The following is a 12,526-nucleotide window of genomic DNA, read 5'->3' as shown; positions in this document are numbered from 1 at the left end:
TGGCATGTGGCTTGAAAGGAGAACTTACTGTTGATGGTGTTTCTATGTGTTTATGTCCTAGTGACATCTGCCTCCTGGAAGGGCACATTTTGCAGGTGCTGTCAAAGGATATGAATGTGAAAGCAAATTCAGAGTAGTATTACGAGACCACAGGGGTTGCGCTCTCATTAGAGTGAGACAAATGGGAGTGGTTTAATCTGAGGGTGACCACACTTGAGGCACGAGAGAGGATGAGAAAGAGAATCTTTCATGTAACCTCAGCCAGTGTGTACAGGAATTGATAATGGAATAAGTCGAAAAGGACATAGCGGATGTTTGCTTTTTTGAGATACAATATTTGCTGATATTATTCTAGTAAGTTGCTTACTTCCTGTATCCATTTAAATCATTGGATACAAAGTAAGTTTTCATCTGGATTAATTTGAATTTCATTGCAGATATGTTGTCATCTTGTATTAACATTTATTAAGCCAACAATTCTATTTTGTGTTTCACAGCTAATTTATGTATAAAAACGTGGTCAGAACACCTGTTGTGTTATTAAAAATTGATATAAAATGGTTAATTTCAATTGAATTAGTAACTTTTTCAAAAATAATCTTACTGCCATTTGTTTCTCAAAATTTGAAATTCTAGTGTCCAAACTAAGGTTTTAATGTTGTTTTTTTTAAAAGAGGATGCATTGTTTGCACATCAAATTATGCCATGTAACTTTAGGTCTAAACCTGTCCCAAAATGCTGGGTTCTGACTTGATATTTTTTCTCAGAAATGACTGAGCTGAATTTAGATTGATTAAAGTCTGTATGATGTACCTAACTTCCCAGTATGCATCAGCATTCTTCAGCTTTGTGAAGCTCTGTGTAAGGACTGAGGTTTGAGCACAGACTGGTTGTGCCCTTTGGAAAGTGTATTGAACTCCTTGTGACTTTCCTTATTGTAATTGAGTTTACCTATTGAATTTTGAAGCAGGCAGTCTTTAATTATCATAAAACAAAGAACAGCAGATTCTGAAACAAAAATTGCCGGAGAGAATCAGCGGCATCCGTGCTGAGAAAGCAGAGGCAATTGAAACAAAAACTCTTTCTCTCCCCCCATTGATGTTTCCGCACCTGCTGAGTTGCTCCAACAAATTCTGTTTTTATCTTTAATTAACACATACTTTGTGTTGACAGTTAGAATAGCACAATTGTTACCTGTTTTATTAAGAATTAGAAAACATGAAGAATCTCTGAGACAGAAATGCAATTAAAGTTTACCCAGTTTTTTTTTAGTGCCAACATACCAGTTTCATGCCTGAGATACCACAGTGTGGAGCTGGAAGAACACAGCAGGCCAGGCAGCATCAGAGGAGCAGGAAAGTTGACAATTCAAGTTGAAACCCTTCTTCAGAAATGGAGGGGGAAGGGAGCTCTGAAGTAAATAGAGAGAGGAGTGGTGGGGCTGGGGAAGGTAGGTGAGGACAGTGATAGGTGAGTGCGGGTAGGCAGTGGTGGGGATTGGTCAGTGAGGTGGGAGGAGTGGATAGGTGGGAGAGAAGATGAACAGGATGTGTCAGGTCAAGGGGGTGGGTTGAGAGGGAGGATTGGTCATGGGATGAGGTTGGAGGTAGAGAGATTTTAAAACTGGTGAAATCCATGTTCAGGCCATCGAGTTGTAGGGTCCCGAGGTGGAATATGAGGTGCTGCTTCTCCAGTTTGTTGGTGGCGTCATTGTGACACTGGAGGAGGTCCAGGATAGACATGTCATCCAGGGTGTGGGAGGTGGAGTTAAAATGGTTCTCAGCTGGAAGGTGTTGGAGTGCTTTACTGGGGTATTCTAAAGTAAAATTAGACACTTAACCATGTAAGGTGATATCGAACAGATAATCAAAAACTTGATCAGAGGTAGATTTTTTTGAGGTGCATCTTGAATGAAGAAAGAGTGGTGAAGAACTTCCTGTATGAAATTCCAGAGATAAGGGCCTTGACAGTTGAAAGTATAGCCACGTGTGGTTAATTGATTACAAACAGGGCTTCTCAGGAGGCTAGGATTAGATAAAAAGGGATATCCTGGAATGCTATGGGACTGTAAGAAAGGACTAGGTTAGGGAGGGGAAAGATCAAGAAGAGGTTTGGAAACCACGAACATTTTGAAATTTGTCAAACAAGCACTTGTGATAAGCAGATGGAGCTTGGTGTGAATAAGGACACAAGCAGCAGAAGGTTTGAATCCTTAGGGTTTACAAAGGGTAGAATACAGGAGGCCAATCAGCAGTGTATTGGAATCATCGGCTATAGAGGTAGCAACTGGAAGAATGAGGGTTTCAGCAGCAGATAACTGAGTGTGTGTTGTTGAGCGATGTGAAAGAAGCAAAGAAAGGCAATCATAGTAATTGTGCAAGATAACAAAGTGTGGAGCTGGATGAACACAGCAGGCCAAGAAGCATCTTAGAAGCACAGAAGCTGATGTTTTGGGCCTAGACGCTTCATCAGAGAGGGGGATGGGGAGAGGGTTCTGAAATAAATAGGAAGAGAGGGGGAGGCGGACCAAAGATGGAGAGAAAAGAAGATAGGTGGAGAGGAGAATTGTATACTGTATCCACTGTACCCGGTGTGGCTTCCTCTACATTGGGGGAACCAAGTGGAGACTTGGGACCGCTTTGCAGAACACCTCTGCTCGGATCGCAATAGACAACTGCACCTCCCAGTCGCGAACCAATTTAACTCCCCCCTCCCATTCCTTAGACGACATGTCCATCATGGGCTTCCTGCAGTGCCACAATGATGCCACCCGAAGGTTGCAGGAACAGCAACTCATATTCCGCTTGGGAACCCTGCAGCCCGATGGTATCAATGTGGACTTCATAAGCTTCAAAATCTCCCCCTCCCCCACTGCATCCCTAAACCAGCCCAGCTTGTCCCCGCCTCCCTAACCTGTTCTTCCTCTCACCCATCCCTTCCTCCCACCCCAAGCCGCACCTCCATCTCCTACCTACTAACCTCATCCTACCTCCTTGACCTGTCCGTCTTCCCTGGACTGACCTATCCCCTCCCTACCTCTCCACCTCTACTCTCCTCTCCACCTATCTTCTTTAGTCTCCATCTTCGGTCCATCTCCCCCCTCTCCCTATTTATTCCAGTTCCCTCTCCCCATCCCCCTCTCTGATGAAAGGTCTAGGCCCGAAATGTCAGCTTTTGTGCCCCTGAGATGCTGCTTGGCCTGCTGTGTTCATCCAGCTCCACACTTTGTTAACGTGAACGTCCCCTTGCCAAGATAATTGGCTTGTGCCAGCATTTTCATTTGAAATTACATATATGAATGTTTGTAATGGAAATTTCCTTGTAAACAGTTGCCTATCATTATCCCTTGCTGTCATATTTCATATTTGCAACCCGGTTGCAAGGCACTCCTTTAATGTTGGCACAATTTGTGTTTCCCTTTAAACTTTATTTGTAATGGTTTTATGATATGCCAGTGGTCCCAATTTAATTTCCAGGCCATAATTAAGGCTCAATTTTAGCTTGCACTATCCAGTTTGAAATACGACTACTCTGGGCCCTTTATTTCCCTCTGATCCTGGCTCTGTCTTGCCAGGTTCTCCAGCTCTACACATCAGCTTTACGGTACCCCTGCTTACTTCAGTTCTTGTAGGATGTTTACAGTTTTTTTTTCACCTCCAGCATCTGATCTACCACACAAGCCTTTTTTAGCCTGGTGGGCCAGCATCATTGTTGTTGCAAATTCTGTTCCTCTTTGTGTTGTTGGTTCTAAATATTGCGTAGTAAACCACCCCCTCCCCACCCTCAAAGTTAATCTCATGGTCTTCGTTATAGTCAATTATATGGTCAAGTTATAGTCAAAACGTTGCAGCTGCTGTGTCAATTGAAATAATCAAGATTAAGACTGATTTAGATTTTCATTGTTTTATATCCTTTGATTACACATAGACAAATTCACGAAAAAGAGTTCTGGGTAAAGATACACATCAACCATGATCCTATTCAATAATGGAACAAGCTGATAGGGTTGAATGTTCTCCCTCTGCTTCTAAATCTCCAGACAAGAAATCTGGGGAATTGAGGGGGCACAATATGAGAGATGTGAAATCTTTTGAGAAGGAGGTTTTCTACTTGAAATTTACAAGTGTGTATGTGTTATTGTGCAGTTAATAAAGATGCAAGGTGCACCTTTTGTGAACCATTGTTTAAACTATCACAAAACAAATGTGATGGAACTAGTCGGAATGACAATGTCTTCTTCAACAGGTGCTGAAACAGAAGAGCATAGATCAAGAAAATCTGCTGCAGATTTCTATCAGAAGATGTTTGACTTTCAACATATTTTCTACAAATGTGTTGAAGAAATTGGAGTCAGATTCTGATAATGAAATGTGGGTTGAATATGCGTGCATTCCCTATCCACAGTATAGGGTGTATTTAAGGTAATCTATTGCATTAAATATACTGTTCTTGTTTGTCAATGTGTAGTATTAGGTTGCAAAAATGCTCATCTCAGTTTTTGTGAGCTTCTACCCCTCTTACTTACCTTTCCAATTTGAAATTTATGTTGTCTCTTTTGTCACTTCCTCACTGTCTGTTTGCACACCACATCTGGTTCTGCTGGCTATAATTTGAGATACAGATAGGACAGCAACTCACTCCCGAGCTCCGTAACTTTTAACTGATTGCTGGAATCATCTATATTGGGAAAGCACTTTGCTTCTTCTGGCCAATCCAACCAGGATCAGGGAACCTGTTCTGTCATGTGTAGAAATAAATTCAACGTCTTGTCACATTATGATTCATTGTACCGACCAGAAGCTTAAATTTACCTGACTTACTAATCGCATGAGAAAGATAACAAAAAAATCAGAACACAAAGACTGACTGCATTTTTAAAAAAATACAAGATGTTACAGCAAAATGTTTTTAATTCCAAATAATTACTGCAGTCCTAACGTGACATCTTTGTGAAATCTGTGGAGTCAAAGTTAGTAAACTGCCAGGGTATATAATCTCACCTTGGACAATTCCATTTGATTCCATTAAGGTATTCATTTTAACTTCATGTATCATACCAGTATCCATTTACGAACCAATTTTTATCTCCGGTATGTCTGAGAATTCTGACACTGTTTCTTTAAGTTGTATAATCAATCCAAGTGCAGTGTAAAATCTTCTTTTACAGGATTAAATTTTTACTATGGAATTGGTTCACCCAATAAATGACTTCCAAAGGCGTTCCATTATTGATTGAACTTTTGGCGTAACAATGCCAAAAATGTTTGATAGATGTAGTTGACAATGTATCAATCTACACTGTTGCTCCACATTCTATTCTTGCATCTTTAGTTGCTCCCCTTATGTGGAGATGAGCATTAATAAGAATCGAAAAGCTAATTGTGGGGGCAATAAGGCTGAGCCCAGACCTGTCCTGGCCAACCATCTGCATCAATTTCTTTGTTAGATTTAGATGGGGATAGATATCCAGAGTTTCCCAATTGCTATCCAGAGATTGCTGAGATTATTCACAATGGTAAAACATTGAAGCTTATTAGAAGTGTACATAGATTTTTTTGTAATATGCTTGATGGAGTTTGTGTAATAATTGATAAATGTGTATTGGGACTTGTTTTTCTTTAAAAATCTTTCATCATGGGAAGATTTTGTACTTAACAATCATTTACTTTGTTAAGACACAGTGTTGGCCCTCTGAATGTTGAAGATGTTCTCACCAGTTTTGACAACACAGGAAATGTCTGTGAGTTTATTTCATTTTATGTTCAACTGTGATGTGATGTTGAGGGAAATACGCAGCGTCATTCTTAAAGAAGCACTGTGCACATCAAAGAAGGAGCAACACCTGTCTGTCATTTCATAGCAGTGGTGTTTCTACAGAAAATGTCATAAGCATTGCAGATAGTATTTGTTATATGGCATGTTAGGTAAATTAAAACATTGCCAAAGACACTGACAAAGCAGTGCCTCTTTAACAATGTATTCAGTTCTAGCATTAATATGTTAATGTTCAAATCTGTCACCTCACCAGTGCATTGTTTCACGCATTGGTTGTAAAATTATTTAAGGAAGATTGCTTTCTAGTTTTCAAGTTCATAATTATGCAGCACATTTATTTTATTTTTCTTTCTGCCTAATTCTTATATATGATTATCTGTGTTTGTGTAATTTTTTTCAATCTAGATTTAAAAATAGTTTCCAAGTGCATTTTTTTAAACTTGAGGATGATGGACAAGACATCTGGTTATGCTGTTTAACGAAAATGATGTTTACACATTGATTTTTAGAATTTATAATTTAGTTTTTAGGAATAAAGATATATTAATCATGTCTGAGTATGTTGAAGGCTCTAAAGCTATGTCTGAATTGAATGTTTTACAGGATGTTTGTTACCTTTTTGAACAATGTGAACTACTTGCTTTGAATCAGAGATCTTGGGAACTGCAGATGCTGGAGAATCCAAGATAACAAAGTGTAGAGTTTATGCTAATAGCAGCCCCGTTGCTCAGTTACTGACTATGAACAGCAACCTCAATGTGGTCACAAGTTGAACATATATAGTACTGAATTACAAATGATTCACTGATGGGAAGTAGAATATTTCACAACAATACTGCAGTTAGTGCTTTTGCTTACATGTGAACTTGCCATTATGGTCTATAGTGTTTGATAGTAACTCCACAGGGCAGCAAGCGAGAGCAGGAGAGCAAAGAACTGACAGGGGCTGCTGGTGGGAGGATTGGAAAACAAACTGTGACCCTGAGAGTAGCTGTGATCAAGTTGCAGCAAAGACAGATGCTGACGTAACTTTGGTGTCCAGAAACTGACAAGAATGAATTTTGACTGTGAAATCTATCCAGTTAATCATGCCAGGCTTGAATGTCAGGGGAGGAGTCTACCAGTTCTTTGCTTCTGAGTTAAGAGTACCAGTCAACATCAGCGCATGGTGTGATTGTAATAATTAAGTGTGCAACATTGATGAATTGCCATGTGAACACACAACTTAGAAGGACCATTACGTCTCTCTTCAAAAAAGAGCTGGAGTGATGCAAACATTGAGGTAAAGGAGGAGGGATGTGAAATGTTGGATTTGGTATATAGACCAAGAGAAGAGATATTAACGAGTTTGAAAATGGAATAATTGTCAGACACACGTGAAATGGATCTCTTGCTGCTCAGAGAAACAAAGGAGGAAATGGCAGACGTCTTGATGATCATATTCTAGTCCTCTCTGACTTTAAGTGTGTTACTGAGGACTGCTAAAATTGTAATGTTGTTTAAAAAGAGTGGAAAGGATAGGTTGTATTAATACAGGCTAATCAGCTTAACTTTGGTGGAAAATTATTTTAAAATTTCTGAAGAATAGTATTAAACATCTAGAAAAGTAACTATTTAATCAAAGGAAGTCCGTTTTGATTTGTTCACAGATTGAATGACTTGTTATTTGAGGAGATAACAAGTAGGACTGATAACAGTGTAGTCAAAATTCATGTAGACCACAGCAAATGTACAAAGGTCTCAGTAAGGACCAAGTGATTGGCTGATCAGAAAAGTAAAAACCTATGTGTCTAAGGCAAAGGGGAAAAATTTGGTACCACATTGGGTCCCTGGCAGGAAGCAAAAATTTGTAATACATTTACACTTGTGTATAGGAGGCATGGTGAAAGAATTTTTCAAATGATTTAAAGATTGATTGTCCAGTTGATATTGAGTTGAGAATGCTTTATTTTGACAGAGGATATCATTGGATTAGCCAGGTGAGTCAATAAATGGAAATTGCAGTTCAGTTCAGTTCAGAGATATGTGATTGGAGATGATGATAAGACTAATCCTCTCGTATGTACAAAGGCCTCCTTCAGGGTCTGGTGCCAGAATTGAAAGTACAGTAAAGCAACAACCCTGATATAATCATAGTCATAGAATCATACCATACAAACAACACAAGACATTACCAGTAGGACAGACCCACTAGAGGTGGCAGTTCTGAAATGTACAGTTGGAAGTGAGTTGCTTTGGGACTCCTCAACGTTGCCTCTGGACTTCATAAAGTCTCAAGCTATCCAGTGTAACATAGGCAAAGAAACCTCCTGATTACCATCTACTGCACCCACCGGCATCCACCCGCCCCATCACTTTGTACTCTTTCATATTGAACACTGAGAAACACTGAGTGTGGAGAGGATGCACATTGTGTTCAGGGTGGAACCTTCAAAATCATGACCAAAAGTGAGTTGGGAGCACTACTACAGGCCAAATCCTAAAAGAAATAGCTGCTTCACTGGGCCTGTGCTGCTGGCAAGGTTAAAAACCAGAGGGAGAAACCTACTTGATCTTATCCTTACTGGTTTACCTGCAGCACGGTAAGTAATACTGCAATACAGGAGTCAGAGAATCAAGAGGAAAACCTGCCATGGGTAAGAGTTGTACCATAAACAAAGGTATTTGTACTCAATAATCTATCCTACAACATTATTGCAGGAGTCTGTCAGGGTGGGATTGTAGACCTACTCACCTTCAGCTGCTTCATCAATAACCTTCATCTCTATAATAAAGTCAGAACTGGGATGTTTGATGATTGATTGTACTATGTTCAACACCATTTGCAACTCCTCAGACACTAAAGCATCTTGTGTCCACAGGTAGCAAGACCTGGACATTATACAGGCTTGGACTAATAAGTGGCAAGTTGCATTTGTGTCACACAAGTACCAGGCAATGACCATCGCCGATAGCACAGAATCTAAATATTTCCCCTTTACCATCAATGGCATTATCATCACTTGGTTTACCATTGACCAGAACCTGAACTGCACCAGACCTCTGGCTGCAGAGCCAGGTTGGAAGATCAGATTGTTTATTGAATAGCTCACCTTTTCTAATCTCAAAGCCTTTCCACAATCTGCAAGGCAGGAGTATGGTGAAATACTCTCTATTTGATTGGATGGGTGGAGCCCCAACACCCAAAGTCAGCATCATCCGGGAAAAAGCAGCATGTTTGATTGGCATCCCATCCAGTATCTTCACCATTCACTCACTTCATTACTGACAGTGACAGTGTTGTGTATCCTCTACATGTGCACGTGCATTACATGCTGGCACAGCCAGTGAAGATCACCTATCATGAATGAACTTTTTGAAAAAAATTAGTTGTGCACAATAAATGTTGCCTGTGCTGGCAAAGCTCACATCCTAATACTGAATATAAAATCAGTTTGGGACTCTTTTTCATTTGACAGGGCATAGAATATTGGAGAAGAGCGATCAGACTGGAACTTTATCAAATATTACATAGTCCACAACTAGAGTATTGCACACAGTTTTTGCAGCCATTTTGCAGGAACTATTTGGTTGTAGTAGAGAGGACAGAGATGATTTTTATGAACTTACTGACAGTAATGGAAAATTTTAACTTCGTAGAGAGATTGAATAAGCTAGAGAGATAGTAGGAACTGCTATCTTGTGAACTTGTGGACTTCTCAAGCTTCAAAATCTCCCCTCCCCTGACTGCATCCCAAAACCTCCCTAACCATTCCTCCCACCTCAAGCCCCACCCCCTCTCCTACCCATAACCTCATCCCGCCTACTTGACCTGTCTGCCCTCCCTGGACCGACCTATCCCCTCCCTAACTCCCCACCTACATTCATCTTTACTGACTCCAACGCCACCTCTTTGACCTGTCTGTCTCCTCTCCACCTAACTTCTCCTTTATCTATCCACCTCCCCCTCTCTCCCTATTTATTTCAGAATCCCTTTCCCCTCCCCCATTTCTGAAGAAGGGTCTCGAAGCGAAACGTCAGTTTTCCTGCTCCTCTGCTGCTTGGCCTGCTATGTTCATCCAGCTCTACACCTCATTATCTGTTGAATAAGCTGGACTTGTTTTCTTTGGCGTAAAGAAGGCTGAGGGAGAATTAGTTGAGTTGCATGAAATTGAGCGGCCTTGATAGAGTGTATAGAACAAGCCTATTCCCCTTTGCAGTGAGATCAATAACCAGGGGCGCTGAATTAAAGTAATTGGTAGAAGGATTAGCGGGGAGTTATGTGATGGGTAGAGTCAGAAATTTTCATCACATTAAAAATTACTTCAATATGATCTTGATGTTTAGTAACCAACAAAGTGAAGGATCAGTAGATGGAAAGTTGGATTCAGTTCTTGACACAAACACAATGAACTGAATGGACTCCTTCTCAATGTTCCCATTAGCTGATTTGCATCATTAAAGCCTGAAAGAAATAGTTTGAACTGCAATTTTTTGTTGGGATGACTGTTGGGCTTAGGGAAAATAACCATCTATATTACTTGTTGATTATTCTTTGCCCAGTGATCTACACTGCAAAATTCAGTTGCTTGTATGTATATTAAGCAAAGGCAGAATATATATGGCTATTACATCCTTTATGAATAGTCTGTCGAGACTTTCTGTGTATGCTGACAAATGGAGAATTGAAAATTGAACAAGATTTTAGATGTTTATGTAAGCATTAGGAACTGTAATTCTACACAAAAAGATGAGTGACTGGGGGTACCATAGAAAATCCCAATCATATCACATGTGCACTCAAGCTGTAAAAGTACTTAATCCAGTAATTAAAGCCCTCTCCAAAAACACTTCCAATTTCTTCAACACTTCCAATTTCTCTACTTACTGAGACTCAGCAACATAATGCAAGGAACATTATGCTGTTAGTTCTTAATTACACAGTTGCATTTCTCATGCCAGGGTGCGACATAATTAGCTCCCAAGTTCATCCCACATGAGAGTTGATGTTTAGTGTTTCTGAAATAATCCTGTGATCAAACACTATGCATGCATTAGAACATAGAACATAGAACATAGAACAGTACAGCACAGAACAGGCCCTTCAGCCCATAATGTTGTGCCGACCATTGATCCTCATGGATGCACCCTCAAATTTCTGTGACCATATGCATGTCCAGCAGTCTCTTAAATGACCCCAATGACCTTGCTTCCACAACTGCTGCTGGCAACGCATTCCATGCTCTCACAACTCTCTGCGTAAAGAACCTGCCTCTGACATCCCCTCTATACTTTCCACCAACCAGCTTAAAACTATGACCCCTCGTGCTAGCCATTTCTGCCCTGGGAAATAGTCTCTGGCTATCGACTCTATCTATGCCTCTCATTATCTTGTATACCTCAATTAGGTCCCCTCTCCTCCTCCTTTTCTCCAATGAAAAGAGACCGAGCTCAGTCAACCTCTCTTCATAAGATAAGCCCTCCAGTCCAGGCAGCATCCTGGTAAACCTCCTCTGAACCCTCTCCAAAGCATCCACATCTTTCCTATAATAGGGCGCCCAGAACTGGACGCAGTATTCCAAGTGCGGTCTAACCAAAGTTTTATAGAGCTGCAACAAGATCTCACGACTCTTAAACTCAATCCCCCTGTTAATGAAAGCCAAAACACCATATGCTTTCTTAACAACCCTGTCCACTTGGGTGGCCATTTTAAGGGATCTATGTATCTGCACACCAAGATCCCTCTGTTCCTCCACGCTGCCAAGAATCCTATCCTTAATCCTGTACTCAGCTTTCAAATTCGACCTTCCAAAATGCATCACCTCGCATTTATCCAGGTTGAACTCCATCTGCCACCTCTCAGCCCATCTCTGCATCCTGTCAATGTCCCGCTGCAGCCTACAACAGCCCTCTACACTGTCAACGACACCTCCGACCTTTGTGTCGTCTGCAAACTTGCTGACCCATCCTTCAATTCCCTCGTCCAAGTCATTAATAAAAATTACAAACAGTAGAGGCCCAAGGACAGAGCCCTGTGGAACCCCACTCACCACTGACTTCCAGGCAGAATATTTTCCTTCTACTACCACTCGCTGTCTTCTGTTGGCCAGCCAATTCTGTATCCAAGCAGCTAAGTTCCCCTGTATCCCATTCCTCCTGACCTTCTGAATGAGCCTTCCATGGGGAACCTTATCAAATGCCTTACTGAAGTCCATATACACCACATCCACAGCTTGACCCTCATCAACCTTACTAGTCACATCCTCAAAAAACTCGATAAGGTTTGTAAGGCATGACCTACCCCTCACAAAGCCGTGTTGACTGTATTTGATCAAGCCATGCTCTTCCAGATGGTCATAAATCTTATCCCTCAGAATCCTTTCTAACACCTTGCAGACGACAGACGTGAGACTTACCGGTCTATAATTGCCGGGGATTTCCCTATTTCCTTTCTTGAAGAGAGGAATTACATTTGCCTCTCTCCAGTCCTCAGGTACGACTCCAGTGGAGAGCGAGGATGCAAAGATCTTCGCAAGTGGCGAAGCAATTGCATTTCTCGCTTCCCAAAGCAGCCGAGGACAAATCTGATCCGGGCCTGGCGACTTGTCAATCTTAATGTTTGACAAAATTTTCAGTACATCAGCTTCCTCTATCTCTATCCATTCCAGCATGCACACCTGCTCTTCAAAGGTTTCATTCACTACACAGGTCGTTTCTTTCGTAAAGACAGAAGCAAAAAACTCATTTAGGGCTTCCCCTACCTCCTCAGGCT

The 12,526-nt window shown here is 41.0% G+C and overlaps 1 protein-coding gene across 2 annotated transcripts in view; it reads left to right on the top strand.

Annotated features, from left to right (window-relative positions):
- The window catches only part of camkmt (calmodulin-lysine N-methyltransferase), a 328,636-nt gene that overhangs the window by 8,083 nt on the left and 308,027 nt on the right, over positions 1 to 12,526 (top strand). For both annotated transcript variants that reach the window (XM_048535462.2, XM_048535461.1), the window contains exons 2-3: positions 4,246 to 4,421; positions 5,676 to 5,740. In XM_048535462.2, the coding sequence (XP_048391419.1) occupies positions 4,246 to 4,421; positions 5,676 to 5,740 (241 nt within the window). The remainder of the gene's footprint in view (positions 1 to 4,245; positions 4,422 to 5,675; positions 5,741 to 12,526) is intronic.

Source organism: Stegostoma tigrinum, chromosome 9 (assembly GCF_030684315.1).
Source record: "Stegostoma tigrinum isolate sSteTig4 chromosome 9, sSteTig4.hap1, whole genome shotgun sequence".
Classification (NCBI taxonomy): domain Eukaryota; kingdom Metazoa; phylum Chordata; class Chondrichthyes; order Orectolobiformes; family Stegostomatidae; genus Stegostoma; species Stegostoma tigrinum.
This window is presented reverse-complemented; position numbering and strand designations above follow the sequence as displayed.